The sequence below is a fragment of the Physella acuta genome, unplaced genomic scaffold (genome assembly GCF_028476545.2).
Source record: "Physella acuta isolate Inbredline_101_S28 unplaced genomic scaffold, ASM2847654v3 ptg000218l, whole genome shotgun sequence".
Lineage (NCBI taxonomy): Eukaryota > Metazoa > Mollusca > Gastropoda > Physidae > Physella > Physella acuta.
This window is the reverse complement of record NW_026731737.1, coordinates 171,891-190,563: the sequence shown is the minus strand read 5'-3', so window position 1 is coordinate 190,563 and position 18,673 is coordinate 171,891. Positions and strand designations below refer to the sequence as shown.

At 29.5% G+C, this 18,673-nt stretch overlaps 1 protein-coding gene across 1 annotated transcript; it reads right to left on the bottom strand.

The window, feature by feature from the left end:
• Positions 1-7: 7 nt before the first annotated feature.
• Positions 8-16,776, bottom strand: LOC131937670 (uncharacterized). Its single transcript, XM_059295269.1, has 15 exons — positions 14,598-16,776; positions 13,932-14,025; positions 12,331-12,379; positions 9,254-9,428; positions 8,696-8,826; positions 8,499-8,564; positions 7,962-8,063; positions 7,153-7,255; positions 6,377-6,513; positions 5,848-6,097; positions 5,493-5,662; positions 4,701-4,820; positions 4,206-4,335; positions 3,894-4,074; positions 8-2,670 (listed from the first exon to the last, which is right to left on the bottom strand). The coding sequence occupies exons 1-15, from the start codon at positions 16,717-16,719 to the stop codon at positions 2,442-2,444; spliced, it is 4,059 nt and encodes a 1,352-aa protein (XP_059151252.1). The 5' UTR covers positions 16,720-16,776; the 3' UTR covers positions 8-2,441.
• Between the last annotated feature and the right edge of the window lie 1,897 nt (positions 16,777-18,673).

Sequence of the window (18,673 nt, the reverse complement as noted above, 5' to 3'; positions counted from 1 at the left end):
AAAAGAATTAAATTTACAAAAATCAAGACACATTTATTCAGTTATTCTCCTGGGTGTATCATGGTTTTATGAGTACAGGCCAACGAAAAACAAATAATCGTTTAGGGCTAATATTTGTAAAAATGAAACACTACAAAATGAATATAATTTTATACACTTCACTATTAATAAAAAATATATAATGTAATACAACAAATGGCGGGGCTTACTGCCCATAAATAATATAAAATAAAAATTACTGATGCAACTAAATTTATTTTTGTCATACATTTGAAAATAAGGGTATATGAGTTATAATAATTTGTCTACATGCATGTCACGTATTACAACTATTAATCTTTAAAGTTACCAACTAATTTGCTTCTTTTACGTTTGCTTGAAGTGTGTCTTGTATATTTTTCACATCATTCACATGAGCATGTTAAGTTGAGCTAACTTTTCTCTGTGACCTCTGCGAAAGATGAGATAAAGTGTTCAGCAAAAGGCCAAGCCGCTTGCAGATTCCACAGCTTGATTTGAATACCCAGAAAACTGGGTGGATTCATTTGCGCCTACATTGTTATTAATTGATATTTAACATTCGTTTATTGCATTTAACTCTCCGGTAAAAAATTAGGATAATAACACCTTCAAATAAGACACCCAGTTACCACATTCAGAAAACTGTACATATTTATTTGTCTAGGGAATAAATATTTAATCCATCAATTGTTAAAGTTGAATAGCATTTGCTTGTTGTTTCTGCATATATTGTTTTTAATACATTTACAATAATATTGTTGCAATAAAAATGGGACCATCTCATTTGTACTAATCAATACATATTTAGTGTCTCTTCTTCTCTTCTTCTTCGTTCTTAATTATTAGTGTTGAAGGGGATCAAGATTTATCTGCCAGTGGGTTTGAACTCTATTGTTCGAATTTATCAACCATGAGCTTTTTGCCGACTCGACCACGCCTCCGACACAATTAAGCGTTTACGTGTCCACTTGTTATGCGCCATTGAGGCCATTGGCTCCGATTTCAGCCTGCTTTTCTTTTTGGATTTACTTCCATAGCCTTTTTCCAACCAAGAACAAACTACAAGGTAGCAGTTGTTTAATTTTGGAGTTGTCTCTCCTAGAAGAGTGGCTGTCCCCAGCTAACGAGCCTCATCTGCCCGAGGGTTCGAACTCGAGACTTTTCGGTTTACCGACTCGACCACGCCGAGTGTAATTTAGTGTAAATTTGACGACAAAAAAACTGGCAAAAGATATTTTACAACGTTGAAATAAAATGAGACATATATTAAAAAGTTGTTGTTGATTTTACGGAAAAATTTACACGTAAATATATACCAGAAAATAAAAGGCAAACCGAATTTTCTTTTCAGAAATCATAATGAAATAATGTAATAGATAGTGCAATTAGAAAAAATTCTATAAAAATGTATATTAGATTAAAAAATGCATTAATGTAATAGTCTAAAAAGTAAAGTGAAAACGACAAAGAAATACACAATGTAATTTTAGGCATGGTATAATGATAGATACAATCAATTAAAATGTTTTCGTCATTTAAATGTTCGCTGCACTTTTAAACTAAATGTTTTCAAACATACAATAGTTTTTTGGTTTTTAAAATGTGATATATTTTATTTTCTTGGAGTATCAACATTTATAGATGCTAAATAAGAAACAATATTTAATTTTCTTCACGCGTTTTTAAATACATAGGTCTACACTTGGTCAAAATGTTATCAGTTATACATAAATTTAACGAAATGAAAAAAATACAATAAAATGATTATTTAAGCACTTGCTATCTTCAAGTAACTAATATTGTTGAACGAATTACTATATTTTCTCTTACTTAAAAAAAAAATAACATACATCTGGTAACCTTTAGAAGCTAACAAGTTGTCTAGTGAGCCTAAACGACTAAAGCGAGCCCTTTCTGTTTACATTAATTGAGTATTTATTTGTGACTAAAGAATCAATATTAGGTTTTTCGTTTCTGTAAAATAATATTAACAACTTCATAGTTTGAGTCGCATCACAAAATTGCACGATTATCGGTATGGTTTTATTAACATGTCTTCGGCCTAATATTATATACACATTTATTTTAACGTAAGTGTATATGAACATCATCACCATCATAATTTCCCGTTCGTGCCTAAGACTAATGGGGCAGATGAAGTAGAGTTAATCTGTATCAGAGACATCGGCATAGGAAAGGATAGCGTTAATGTCCATAAATTAAGGTTTTGTACCCATTAGAGCTGTGTGGACTCTACCGCAAGGCCCCGCCGTCCCATGTAAATGAATATACATACGTACATAGACAATTAAATTACAAAATAATGATGGAGTATAATGATGTCTAAAATGGCTTTAAAGTAAGCAATACATCTTCGTTTTTTTTTTAAATCACAAACAACTGGTTCTAAATGACGTCATCTAGATAATAAACGGGTCCTTTTTAAGTAACCAGTTAGCCGTTGGCCTCATTTCAGCATTTCTTTCAAAAATCTTATCTAGAAAGTTTCTGCATGCACATGATGATGTTTCTGGTAGCTGGTATCTTGGAGGTTCTCCTATATAAGTTCTATAAAATATCTGTGGTGTTATCAAAGAATTGTGTGGCGGTTTACCGGTCAACATTTCAACAACAGTACAACCAACACTCCTGTAAAAATAGAAACTTTTGCAGCTGTATTGTGTTATTAAATGTGTTTCATTCAACTATATTATATAGGAGTGGTAGGTGTCAGCAGATATATCATGCATTACACATTATATATATATATATATATATATATATATATATATATATATATATATATATATATATATATATATATATATATATATATATATAAATTGTGTAAAGGGGGGGGGGGGGTTGGGCGTTTTTTACTCTTTTACGCAATAACACTTCTTTTATCCAATCACTATGAAAGGTTTGAAAGTTGTTAAAAATTATCCTGTGGAGGTGACGCGATTTTTCTATGTATACGCTATATAAACAGTAACAGTCGGAGGCAGTTTGACACTGTTCATCCAATGCCATGATACTATGGGGAGTTGCTAAAAATACTACCGAGAAGGATTCTAAGAGGAAGACAATTCTTATGAGCGGCACCCGGAATGTGCGATTTTGTCAAAACGGGTTTGGCGCCCAGAGTTCCAGAGCGGCTATTTTAGCAAATGGTATCCGTTAAATGGGCGTCCTGCGTAGCGGGTAATGAGTAAAACTACATTCATCGGTAAAACTACAAAAGACGCAGCTGCAGGCATACCAGTGACCCAATGCCAATGTTCGTTTTTAAAAAGGCTATACACTAAAGACACAATGGGTAATAATAAGCAATATGAAGTTGAGTTTTACTGCTTTAATGTTGCTACTGTTGCTTAAATGAATTTAGTACTAATTAAATAATAAATGTACGTGAATAATAATTTGCAGGAGTGTTAAATGTAAGTAGATATACCGAAATGAAACTCGTAATGAAATTAAATTATATTAAATTATATTTCTGCTTAGTGTCCAATTATTCATTTACCTTTTTTGCTTAAATTAATCTAATCAACATATCGCTGCAGTTACTAAATACTTATAGTGCCTCTTTCAATTTTTTAAAAAACTATTTTAGGAACAATCTAGTATATTTAACTACCAGACTTTGCAATATCATTATTGTAAAATAATAACATTTTTAATATTTTTGTTTATCTCTTTGTATTCTAATATACCTTACTTTAAACGCGTGAAATAGCAAGCTTTTTTATTTCTTTACTACTAGTAAACGATCAGTTATTGTTAAGTATTAACTGTTTTATTGTTTAAATTTCAATTTAATGTGGTATTAAAGTGATATGTTTAAAAAACTAATAAACCATTATTTTTACCAAATGTCCAGGCTTGTGTGATACTTGAATGTGTTTCCCTTAGGGCAGACCATCATTTCTGGAGCCATAAATCTAGTTGTGCCCCTTTTTGATTTAACACCATCATAGTTATCAACAATTGTTGACAATCCAAAGTCTGTTAGTTTTATGTTTGATTCATCCACCATTAATATATTATTACCTTTGGAAAATAAAATAAATTTTAAATTATTATTTTATAATTTATATTCGATTATATTTTAATGACTAAAATGATAATAATAAATAAATATTTCGGACATTTATAAGAATTTGTAATATTTTACAAAGTACCTTTAATATCCAAATGTAATATATTATTGTCATGCAGGTATTGTACACCTTCTAAAATTTGTTTTGCAAACTGTCTTGTCAAATCTTCCTTGAGTCGTTTGTGTCTTTCTATAAATGCCGTCAGTGTACCCTGAAGGTAACGACATTACAATATAAGCTTAACACGTCCACTTTGCAATCTTTTTCATATCACAATCAATGGAGCTATTAATTACTTTAGTCACCTAACATCTCTTAAGCCTCTGAGCTAGGAAGTACGCTGATTATTCGTTAACATTTGATGCATTATACAACACGAAAGAATATACGAAATAAATTTCACATAATCAATCGAATCTATAACTTAAGGTTATGAAAATCTGGAAGATAGGAATTTCTTTTAATAAAATTGGAAAAAAAACCGGAGTGTATGGAATATTCACAGTTATTCTTTAGTGTAAAATTGTGTAACATTCTCATTACATTAAGAAATATGGATAATAAAGTAAAATTTACCATTTCAATAAATTCAAGAAACAGAATATTTTCTTTTATATTCTTCAGAAAACCATGAAACTGGACAATCCTTGTGTGTTTCAGTTTGATTAAAACTGAGGCCTCCCTCTTAAAACTTCCCTGCAAGTTCATCATCAAACACTTAAAATATGATTTTTTTAACTCAAGTGATGACTGTCTATAACATACACACACACATTCACACACACTCATATATATATATATATATATATATATATATATATATATATATATATATATATATATATATATATATATATATATATATATATTCATACATATATAATTTTTAAAATGTCTGATATTTTGAAAAGTAAATATAAGATTCAGATATCTTATTTAAATAATATATACAACTTTGCAATGTATACTATTCATCATTCTCATATCAACCACTACACACTTAAATCATTTTAATCTCATTACAGTAATGTGTTATGCAAATTTGGGTAAATATTTAGTAATATGAGCCCCAGATAACATTGACAATTAAAGAACAAATAGTGTCAAATTTTGTGTTTTTAAAACCGTTTAAAAATAGCAATTAATTGTATAAACTTTTTTAAAACAGTAACTGTGAATTACTTATTTGCATTCGCATACGTGCTGTTAGTGTTAACATGTGATTTAAAAAAAAAATGTATTATGTTACATGCATACACTTCGTGATTTAATATAATGCATCATGAAAAAGAAAGTTAAATGTATAAGGGAAATTTGAATACAAAAGAATATCATCCATCTAACAACCTGAGAAACATGTTTACTTACCTCCCATAAGCTAACGTCACTGAGTTTTGAAAAGATTTTCTTCGCAACAAACTTTTTGGCTTCCGGTTGATCCTTATCGATGACATGATGAACACTGCCAAAGCCACCGCAGGCTACCGCTTTAGTTTCTATCTTAAAATCCTTTGGGAACTCGTCAGAATATAACTCGTCTATAGTCAAAGGTTTATAGAATTAAACATTATATTAGACGTAAAGATTGCATTAAAAAACAACAATTTAAAACTAAAAGCACCTAACCATTGAAATAATAATGTATATTTTAACTTTGGTGTTTTTGTTGCTATGAAACCATGGTATACAATGTTAATATCTTAGAACTATACATGATTCAAACCTGCTTTAAATGGCAATATTCCGGATGTTCTTCCAGACCTCCACAAAGTAGATTTTATATTGTATGCTATGTCTAAATTTGTACTTTTGCTCAGTTCTTGTAGCTGGTTGTACATATCCGGGTCGTTTAAAATTTCTGTTCCAGCTTCTATGTTTCTCCCCAACTCTTTTAAACACTTAGCTGTACAAACTTGATCCTCAAGGTTACCGTGTGCAAGAAATTCTTTAAATTTTGGCAAAAGTGGAAGAATCTGTTGATTGTGAATAATAAAAACGATTTTTTTTTGTAAAAGTTATGCTGCTTAAAAAAACACAACAATTAAGAAACATATATTATAGAATTTTATTAAGGCACGTAAGCCAACTAAATAACAATTAAAATGTTAATTTACCCTTTTAAGAGTGGAAAATATTTTTATAATTTAAAATTGATTCGTTTAATCATTCTAATTCTTAAAAGTAACACATACATAATTGACATTTGTAGATTTCAAAATAGCTTATACATAATAGAAATTATTAGATTTAACCTCATTTAATTCATCTCCATACTCTGCATATCTTGCAAGACCTTCAAGCACTGCCGATAACTCCATTCCAGAGATAAATGTATCATAATCATTAACAGCTTTTTCAATATCTTCCTTTAGTGAGTTTATGAGTTTTCCTGTAAAATCAATATAACAATAAACTAGAATGTTAGTGTAGATTGAAATATTTTTTTCTGTTTTTGGAGAAAAAGAGACACTTGATAATCTGATTTGGAAAAGATCCATATTGAAAATCCATGCACTCTACTTCAAACTGTAAAATATAGTATTCTGTCTATGCATCAAGAAAAAATCCTACTTGACTAATCTCAAATTGACTTAACGTCATGTTTTGTGTAATAAAAACAAAACCATAAGAAAAAAATTTAATTAACAAATAATAAAAATAGCGTAAATTATAAATGATAATCATTTATAATTAAATGAAAGTTTGATAAAAAAATTGCTAGCTTTTATTTAGCAAAAATTCAAAATACGTAAAAGCATAAAAAAACATATGTTTAATAGATAACGTGTTTTATTTAATTTTATTTACTAATGAAAATGTGAATAATTATATTTTAAAGGTTTAGTGTAGTGCAAAATCGTGATAGTCTGAAATGGCCGTAAACTATAATAAACAATTCAATTGAATGTAATGTATTGGTCGTAATGGATTGTGGTGTGATATATTTATATGATCAATATAGATATTTGAGACTTTCAAATTAAATTATCTTAATTATTATTATTATTTTAGTCAAATATAGATTTACTTGTAATTTCTGTTTCTGTAGGTGTCTTTTCTTTTATCAACAAACACATAAGTTTTGAAGCAATATTTATTTGAAGCTCGCTGAATTCTATTTTTGAAAATTCCTGATGAAGGCATTAAATATATGGTTAAGTTTCAATATAGTTAATGCATTAAATAATAATAATAGCTTTGACATATGAACAGTCAATTTAGTGTCTAATACAAGAAGAAACAAAAATTCTTTGTTTTGTTTACTGTACAGATAATAAGATCTGGTTACACATTGCGTTATAAAAATACTAATAGCGTAATTACATTATTTAAATTGTCAATTCAAAAGTGCTATACACCCAAATAAATTTATGGTATCTGGCTTTATCGCATTTTTATAAGACGGTGTGGTCATATGGTACAACTGTCAACTGCTGGTCATTTATTCTCGAGATAATACATGACTCGAGCAAATCCCTGAGTCCAATCAGCTCCGACAGGTACCTAACTTACGTTAAGGACATTATTATTAAAATACTGAGTTGCTATTTAAAAATAAAGCAATACACATATGGTAAGATTGTATGCATTATATTTATATTACGAAACTTTGAAAAATAATACCTAGTATAAAGTAAATGATACTTTTAGCTACTTTCTTCAAACATGGATCAAACTGCATGATACACATTTTCTAATTTCGTCATTTGTATTGAACGTCATTCTAAATTATTGCGATTTCCTTTCCTGCACACGACGTATACATTATGATATTGTTTAAAATACCATTTATATCGATTGATATGAAACGTTTAATAGTAACTATAATATACTTACTGTCATGTTGTAATTTAAGAAATACTTCTTTTCGCCATCTTTAATTACATAGTGGTACATAATCAAAACCAATCTACTTTTTATCCATCTGAATTGTGTATTCTGCAATTAATCAATGAGATGCTTATAAGTTACTTATTAATAACATATAGCTAATAAGTTTAAGAGTCATGTAGGGGATAGATAAATTAAATACATATTATCATATATATATTATTATGTTGGGTACTTAAATGCAGATCTAATAAGTGTTATATTATAGAAAAAAAGTATTAATAAGTTAGTATCGAGAGGATATGCAGCAATGTATAATTTACATGTTTTATTGAATTGGGTCATTTCATGTTTATATATTTTTAATAATAAACACAATACAACGTTTTTTTTTTTCAATTTTATAATTTTGTATGAGTTAAAACATTGTAAATTTTCAAAACAATGTGAATAGCATTAGCGCATTTTATTATTTATAGATGTAGTGTTGTAAAACAAACTAAGCGTGATTTTAGAAACTGTATTTAAAATTCTTTTCAGTACCTTGCCATCATTATGTTTGATAAGAAAGTCCATACATATTTTGATAATATTCTTTTCAACCAACAGCTAGGAAAAAATAAAGACTATCTTAGAAATATAGGTAAAAATATATTTTATTTTATAGAGATATATATTTATATAATTTACATTTATGTTTATATCAATTACATTTATTTAGAAACTAAAATAATAGTTACCAGAGCAAATGTTTGGCAATAGTAGCTTCCAAAACACAATATATATAACATATCGGTAATCAAGAGTAGTGAAAAATTGGGTGATTCTATATTAAGAAGATTTTCCTCAGTTAAAAGTGTTATAGTCACATCTGTAATAAAAATATAATTATAATTTACGCCATATATTACGAGCATAATAAAAAAAATCACGATTTATTGTTGTAATACACATATGATGTCTATATATTGTATTAAAATTAAAGATATCACAAATTCTAAAATAAAACAACTAATAATGTATGTAAAGTGATTTTATTTAAATTAAAAAAAAACAATTTATTATTTTAAAGTTAGAATGAAACTTGTATTATTTTTGTATAGTTTATAAAGATAATTTGAATTGGTATCTTCTTAATTTAAAATTAGTTTAAAAAATAGTTATTTTAAAAATGATCTAAATACCACTTAATAATTAGCATAATATACGTGGTATTATTGCATTTTAAATAAACGAAAACCAATTTTGTCCTACATTATATTTCCAGTCAACATATTAGTTTATATTAGTTTAGATACCTGCATAGCTAGTTTGACTAAGTTTTAGAAAAAAATCTTTTTTCGCCTCTTTGCTTATTGCTGAACATATATTCAATATGCATTTTTGATATGTAAAAAACTGTATTGCATCAAATTTATTCATCAATGGAAGTTCATGCAATATCTTTGAAAGAATCTTGTCGTAAACTTTTTTCTGCAATATCAAAAAAAAAGATATTTCTTTAATGCACTGTATGCATAGATAAATTAAAATTTAAATCAAATATGTATATATTAACGAATCATACAGCTTAATTTTGTTTTATGTTGATTGTTGCATGTTGTATTTATCCTATTATATAAAAGCCCATGTGCGCACTTCTCTCTCTCTCTCTCTGTCTCTCTGTCCTCAAAATATTTTCGCAGGGTATCACATCAGAATCTTCAGCGATATAAGGAGAACTTGATACGGACTTTTTGTTGAAAATAATATGGTAGATGTTTTAAATGTATAACCAATATTTTATTTAAAGAACAAAAAAAAAGGCATATTCGAATGTAGAAACGCAGTTTTACTTATGCAACAAGAAAAGTTTTTATAAGTGTGAAAAGGAACCCATGAAACAATGACGTCACTAATGTTTATACATTAACTAATGACGTCATCTGCCGAGCTTAAAATACAAAGAAATGAACTATTTCATTCAAATTTGATTCAGATCTACGTACGCTATGAAATATATACAACACAATTTTTCCGACCTAAAATTATAAAATTTATTTTATCTTTTTGGATTCTAGATCTAGAGATTCTAGATCTAGATTAGATCTAAATCTACGCAAAAACTAGACGTAGAAGCAAAGATTTAGACTCTATGTACTCTAGAATCTATTCCAAAAATACATTTCTATATTAAACTATTTCAGGCCTTAATTATTTTATAGAAATCTTTGTTTGTTTAGCTATGGAACTAGCTAATTTGAGATAAAAAGTTTAATTTGAAAGAATAGGCATATTCGCGTAAGTTATGCTTTTTAAATACTTCTTTCATTCTCCATATTTTATAAGGTGCCTAAATAGTTGATATGACAGTGTTCATAATACCTTGCAGGTGGTGCGGGATTGAGACACACCAAGTTAAACTTCATTTTTTATTGTTTTTATATGTGAATCTTGGGATTTTAAACTATTAAAAAAAGAACCACTTCATTCAAATTTGATTTAGATCTAGATCTATAGATCCACTCATCAAGACGTACGCTTTGAAATATATACAATTTTATCGGTCGAACTAATACAAATTATTTAAAAACAACATAATGACCATTGAAATGCCAGATTTTTAATGGAATTATTTAAGTCAGTTAATCAGTGTGTGCCTGTGTTATGTTAAATGTGTCAGATTTTTAGCTAATTAGTTATTTCTTTGCTTTGTCACTAATATCGTTCAGCGTGTAGTAAAGCACATTGCGTTTTGACCAATAACTATTTCATAAATTATTTTTCTCAAACAAGTGCAACATTTTAAAATATATATGCCTATAATTCACGTGAAACGTGTACCGATGGCTAGTGTAACTATATAGGGACAAATAAAACTAAATCAAATATTTTTCTTTCACATTTAGAAATAAGTTTTTAAAAAAATATAAATTTTTTGATTATCAGAATTAAATAAACCAAGATTGATCTCCCCTAATGTTTCTAGAATATCCTCAAAAACACTAACGGAATGGAAAATCGCGATATAGACATGATTTTTAATCTATTTTTAATTTTTTAAACTTTTAAAAATAGAATAGAATCTCGTAGCAAAAAAGAGTTGCGCACCAAGAGAATGAAATAAAATATGTGTATAATAGTGCGGATTATAATTAGTACTTTATAAATGTATATGCCTTTTATTACTACTTCCTATCAATGTATATTACTCAAAATTTTAAATAAGGCAGAAAGTTAGATCTTTTACCTATATGTAAAATTTCGTTTATCTATATAAAACAGTACTAAAGTTATAAGCTTTTGAAAAACTAAAAGTAAAATAAGTCCCAGAAATACAAATTTGATATAATACTTATATAAAATTTCATCAACCTGGCTCTAAGGGCACTCAAATTATCGTGTTTACAGACACAAACACACACATACACACACACGGACAGAATTGCAAAGTCCCGTTTTTTTCTGACTCAATTACGCATAAAACGCCAAAATGTTGAAAAATCAATCTGCATTTAGAATGTTTGCCAGATTAAAATAAGTCCTCTATACTGCGTATATGTTGAAGTACGAAGAAGTAAAAGGTTTCAAGCTGTCAAAATTTCATGTGATTTTTGTGCACGATTACAATACTTCTTATGTACTCTGTATACGAGAAAGTAAAAATGATGAATAAAAAAACGTTTTAATAACATGCTTTTATGTAATAATGCACAAAAAAGTAGAAAGTAAAGTATACACTTGTATTGAAATAAATATAAAGAAAATATTGGGTCGAATTGTTTTCTAATTTTTAGTGCATTTTTATAAACAAGCTTTTTTTAAATCGTTTTTTATGAATCTGTTTTTAATACTTTAAATCATTTTTTAACAATAGATTTGCATAACTAAAAACGTTTATTTAGCAAGAGACCCACGCTTTTCTTTAAAGGTATTTAAATAGTAGTGTATAATTTATTTTCTCATTTTTAGTGCATTATTACATAAAACCTTGTTATTATTAAAACGTTTTTATGAAAAAATGTTTTTTTTTTTAAATTTTATGTTTTTTTTACAATAGCATTGCATGACTAAAAACCACTACGCACCTATTGAACGTGATGAGCGCTATTGAACGTGACGACGCATGTGGAGTAGTTAGATAGGACTGCCTACTAATTTGGTAAAATGTGTAAGTAATGCATAAAAAAATAATCAGGCGACCAATTAAGTCAAGATGCATTGTCTTCATGTGTTGACTCACGTACCGATGACGAACCGTAAATGTCAGTTAGAAGTGCCTGCAATTTCGCTCGGGCGTTTTGTACTAGACAGACAGACTGACGACAGACTGACGACAGACTGAAAAAGTGATTTAAATAAAAGCTTGTGAAAACTCCGATATGTGTTGACATACCTCTTTATTACTTAGCACTCCTGACAAAATCGTGTAGCAGGTAATCGACCTAGTAGAAGTGTATATATATATTGAAATTATCACTTTTAATATTTACTAGTAAGTAGTTTCGGTTTATCCAGTATAGATTTAAGTCATAAACAATACATACTCTGCAGGTACAGGTACAGGTACAGGTACAGATACAGGTACAGGTACAGGTACAGGTACAGGTACAGGTACAGGTACAGGTACAGGCACAGGTACAGGTACAGGTACAGGGTACAAGGTACAGGTACAGGTACAGGTACAGGTACAGCTACAGCTACAGCTACAGGTACAGGTACAGCTACAGCTACAGCTACAGCTACAGCTACAGGTAACGTTTACGTTTACGTTTACGTGTACGTGTACGTTTACGTGTACGTTTACGTGTACGTTTACGTTTACGTGTACGTGTACGTTTACGTGTACGTGTACGTGTACGTTTACGTTTACGTTTACGTTTACGTTTACGTTTACGTTTACGTTTACGTTTACGTTTACGTTTACGTTTACGTTCACGTTCACGTTCACGTTCACGTTCACGTTCACGTTCACGTTCACGCTCACGTTCACGTTCACGTTCACGTTCGCGTTCGAAGGTTAAGGTTAAGGTTAAGGTTAAGGTTAAGGTTAAGGTTAAGGTTAAGGTTAAGGTTAAGGTTAAGGTTAAGGTTAAGGTTAAGGTTAAGGTTAAGGTTAAGGTTAAGGTTAAGGTTAAGGTTAAGGTTAAGGTTAAGGTTAAGGTTAAGGTTAAGGTTAAGGTTAAGGTTAAGGTTAAGGTTAAGGTTAAGGTTAAGGTTAAGGTTAAGGTTAAGGTTAAGGTTAAGGTTAAGGTTAAGGTTAAGGTTAAGGTTAAGGTTAAGGTTAAGGTTAAGGTTAAGGTTAAGGTTAAGGTTAAGGTTAAGGTTAAGGTTAAGGTTAAGGTTAAGGTTAAGGTTAAGGTTAAGGTTAAGGTTAAGGTTAAGGTTAAGGTTAAGGTTAAGGTTAAGGTTAAGGTTAAGGTTAAGGTTAAGGTTAAGGTTAAGGTTAAGGTTAAGGTTAAGGTTAAGGTTAAGGTTAAGGTTAAGGTTAAGGTTAAGGTTAAGGTTAAGGTTAAGGTTAAGGTTAAGGTTAAGGTTAAGGTTAAGGTTAAGGTTAAGGTTAAGGTTAAGGTTAAGGTTAAGGTTAAGGTTAAGGTTAAGGTTAAGGTTAAGGTTAAGGTTAAGGTTAAGGTTAAGGTTAAGGTTAAGGTTAAGGATAAGGCTTAGACTTAGGCTGAGGCTGAGCCTGAGGCTGAGGCTGAGGTTTAGGTTTAGGTTTAGGTTTAGGTTTAGGTTTAGGTTTAGGTTTAGGTTTAGGTTTAGGTTTAGGTTTAGGTTTAGGTTTAGGTTTAGGTTTAGGTTTAGGTTTAGGTTTAGGTTTAGGTTTAGGTTTAGGTTTAGGTTTAGGTTTAGGTTTAGGTTTAGGTTTAGGTTTAGGTTTAGGTTTAGGTTTAGGTTTAGGTTTAGGTTTAGGTTTAGGTTTAGGTTTAGGTTTAGGTTTAGGTTAAATTATCCGACCTAAATAATGTTCCTCAACGTAATATAAGTTTTACTCACGTTCGTAAATTCTCTAATTCTGTACTCCTTTCACCGCCTCTGTTTAAGCTCACTTGTTTGTTCATACCTTTGCTCATTAACATTCTTTTTAAAGCTAGACAGTAAAATGATTAACAAATGTTTTATGCATTTTTATTAGCAATTATAGGTAGGCCTATAGTATTTATAAAGATATAAACGTTGTACATCATAAAAGAAATAACATTAAACTAATAAAAATACAGATATAAGAAATAAAATAGTCTTTTTAGTAATTACTCAGATACATTAGATAGGTAAATAAGAGCCCTAGAGGAGATAGTTCTATTTTATTTTATTTTTAATTTGATGAATGCTGAGGTTTTGACTTATTGTGACAGCCATTAGATGAACAGTATTTATACTGATCATGCTGCAAAGTTAACAGCGTAAACCTAAGTATTTATCTTTTATTTCCTTGTCGAGTGTCCCATTTCAGTCTTCAGTAAACTATTGAGATTCATTTTTGTAGGTCAAACAGATTTTTAGAATCGAATTGAAAAGTTAAAAGCATTAAAATGTTAAATATATATAATTTATTTTATAGAATGGGTTGGTGTTATAAGAATTAAATACACGTTTTTTTTTAAAGTATGTATTAAAAAGGAAAAGGTGTCAAATGTAATGGATTAACAATTTTATACTCACAGTATTGGCAAATAAACTCAATCTGACTTGCATAAAACGGATCTTTAAAATTCTTTTGAACAAATGCAGATACTGTTTCTATGGCACGGCAGTGTTCAACTTGCAAGGCTAAATAAATTAAATCAACCAAGTAGATGGCGGTAAACAAACTGCTCTCTTCTTTACATAAAGATTTTAGCGTATTGTTTTCAGATATTTTATCGACCAACAAGGAAACAATTTTATAATGTTTGTTTTGTGACGCTGACATTAGTGCATTCCATCCTTCTGTTGTTGCGTATTTAACATCAGCTCCATTACTAAGCAGTAATTCTACAATAGTTGTATTCCCATTTTGAGATGCATACATAAGTGCATTCCATTCAAAAGAATTATTACAATTTATTATAGCTCCGTTCTCGATCAGAAATTCTACGACTTCAAAATGATTTTGTTGAGCTGCGAGCATAACAGCATTACAACCCTGTGATTCAACTTGATTGATATCTGCTCCGTGTTTATGTAACAGCTTTACAATTTGTGCATGTCCGTTCTGAGCTGCGAACATAAGTGCATTACAACCCTTTGTGTCAACGAGATTAATATCTGCTCCTTGTTTATGTAACAGCTTTACAATATGTGCATGTCCGTTTTGAGCTGCGAGCATTAACGCATTCACTCTTTGTAAACTAGCGTGTTTGACATCAGATCCACGTTTAAGCAACAGTTTAACTGTTTCTACATGCCCGTTGTCAGAAGCAAACATTAAAGCATCCCACTCTTTTAAGTCAACGTCTTTAATATTTGATCCGCGTTCAAGCAAAATTTCTACTGTTTTCTGATGTCCGAATTGAGATGCAATCATCAGTCCATTACATCCATTTTTATTAGTTGCATTGATGTCAGCTCCGGATTGTTTCAATAGCTCATGATGTCCATTCTTTGAAGCAAGCAGTAAGGAATTAAACCCATGGGATTCAGAATGATTAAAATCTACTGCTTTTCTTAGAAGTAGTTCTACTGTTTTGTGATGTCCATTTTGACATGCAAGCATCAATGCATTCATTTCGTTTTTGTCTTGACGATTCACATCGGCTCCTTTGTTAAGAAAGTGCTGTACAGACAGTACGTGCCCATTGTTTGATGCAATCATTAATGCATCTTGTCCATGGGTGTTACAGTGCTTAAAATCAGCTTCCCTTTCAAGCAGTAACTTAACCGTTTCATCATGCCCGGAATACGATGCAAGCGTTAGTGCATTAGATCCACTTGAATTAAAATAGTTAATATTTGCGCCATTTTTTAGCAATAAATCTATCATTTCATTGTATCCATAGTTAGAGGCAATCATTAATGAAGTACACTGCTTTTCATTAACATAGTTAACATCAGCTTTATGTTCCAGTAATATTTCAACTGTTGAATTATGTCCATTACAACAGGCACGCATTAATGCACTCCAAACGTCTTTCTTAGCGGGCTTGACATTCGCCCCATGTTTTAGAAGTATCTTTAATATATTATTATATCCATAGAAGCTTGCGATCGCTAATGCGTCGCATCCCTCATCGTTACAATGACTGACATCGGCTTTATTTTTCAGTAGAACATCAACCGTTTTATAATTGTTAAATCTACTTGCATACAAAAATGCGTTCCATCCATTTGCTAAGGTATATGTAATGTCAGCACCCTTTTGAATCAGTAGTTCAACTGTTTTATCATGCCCAAATTCCGCAGCCAGCAACAATGCATTCTGTCCGATCAAATTGCTTTGATTAATGTCTGCTCCACTTTCAAGTAACCTTTCTAATATTGCATTGTGTCCATTTTTAGACGCTAGCATAAACGCATTCCATCCAACTCTTTTACATCGAGTAACATCAGCTCCGTGCTTTAGTAGTAGCTGTACTGTCGTGTCATGTCCAAACTCAGATGCAATCATTAACGCGTCTCTTCCACTTCTATCCACACAAGCAACGTTAGCTCCATGTTTAATTAGTAGCTCAACTATTTTCTTGTGTCCGAATTTGGATGCAAACATCAGAGCACTCCATCCGTCTTGTTGCACGAGATTTACTTCTACTTTACGTTTTAACTGTCTCTTTACTTCTTTATCTCTACCGTCGATAGATGCAAGCATAAGCGCACTTATACCATTAAAATTTAAGTGCTTATAATATTCTTCACCAGGTTGTTCTATTGGAAACCACATCTGAAAATGTGAAAATAAATATCAGCTATGATAACCAGCTAGCAGATCCACAAACCCTTATGAATTTTAGAATGATACCATTTATATATATATATATATATATATATATATATATATATATATATATATATATATATATATATATATATATATATATATATATATATATATATATATATATAAATTTATATATATACATATATATATATATATATATATATATATATATATATATATATATATATATATATATATATATATATATATATATATATATATATGCACAGTGTACTTTATTCTGTGTTAATATCCAATAAACTATTAACTAGCCCTACCTGTGTAAAAGCGAATATATTAATAAAGAATTTAAAGGTAGGTTCTTTTTAATTTTAAGAAGATTTTTTTTCGTTTAATAACCATATACATAATGTCCCTTATTTCTTCCTCTAAATACGTGTGTTATATTTCAAACCTAAATAAAATGCAATTTGTATAGGAAAAGTCAGTTTCAAAATACAACCCCTTCATTACACAAATGGAAAAAAGTACAATACATATTGTCATTATTTAAAAGATGCATGCTGTCTGTATTAAGTATTAGTCATTGTGTGTTATTAAATATAAAAGTTACTCCCTTTTGATTGTTTTAACCTTAACACCTCAAAGAAAACAACTTTTCATAGTATGTTGTACGACCTGATAAATATACAACACTTTGACTGTTAGCTATTACTCATGATACAATTTCTGTTATGTGGACATATAAATATATGAATCGATGGTTCTATTATTGGTATACATATACTTTAATTTGGTTCATAAAAAGGTACTTTCAAGGGACCAGTTGAAGTTGCAAACGAAAAGAAAATTATGTTGCTTAGAATTACACATTAAAATTACATTTTAGTAAAATATTTTATAGAAAACTTCCTGCTACATATGTATTCACAAAACATTATGTAACACAATTCTAACTTTTGCATCCAACTTTTAAAAAAAATAACACATTTTTGAGCAAGATATTATTTACATTGAAACAACTGTTATAGAAAATGTCTGTATCATTCAGTGCCATTGATTCATTTAAAAATAAAACTGAAAATTGGAAATTCCCAATTACTGTATAAAATTTGCCACAGTCTAAAAACAATTAAGATAATTCACTATCCTTACTTTGTAATCTTAACAAAATGGCACCTATATACAGAAAACAAACTAGGTATGGTTAAAAAAAACAGTCACTTTTGGGTGCAGTGATTTTTTTAGGTTGTTCTCAAATATTACAGGAAACTAAAATGTAGTAGAAACCAAATGTATGCATTCTTATAATAATGTATTGTATTTAGGCTTTTGACATTTATATTAAAATTCCATAAGTTATTCATTTGTTATTTTTTAAAATGTTACCAAAAACACAGAACCATATAATAGTATCTAGATCTATGTCAAAATTGATGTAGTAAATAAAATTAATTTCAACAGCACAAAACAACCTTGGTTGTCTTTATTGTAATAATAATGGATTTTCCCGAAATTATCTGTCTCTTTCAAAGTTCGTCAAAAGGTTGTACTGCAGGAAACGAAACCGGATTAAGATTTGTGGATGTATATATTTTTTAACAAAATAAAACATACCTCCGAGTTTTGATAAAAAGTTCTTAATTCAGACGCATTACGCTTACATACATTTGCATTAACTATGTATAAATGAAACAATTTGGGTTGCTAACAGAAACAACATATTTTTTTCTGTGATATTTTGATATCAGTTCTCAATTGGGTTTATTTTTGTGTTTATTTTTGTGTTTATAATTGTATGTGGTTATTGTTTTAGACGTAGCCGTAAAATGAGTGGAGAAGGTTTATGTCTTTACATTCTTTT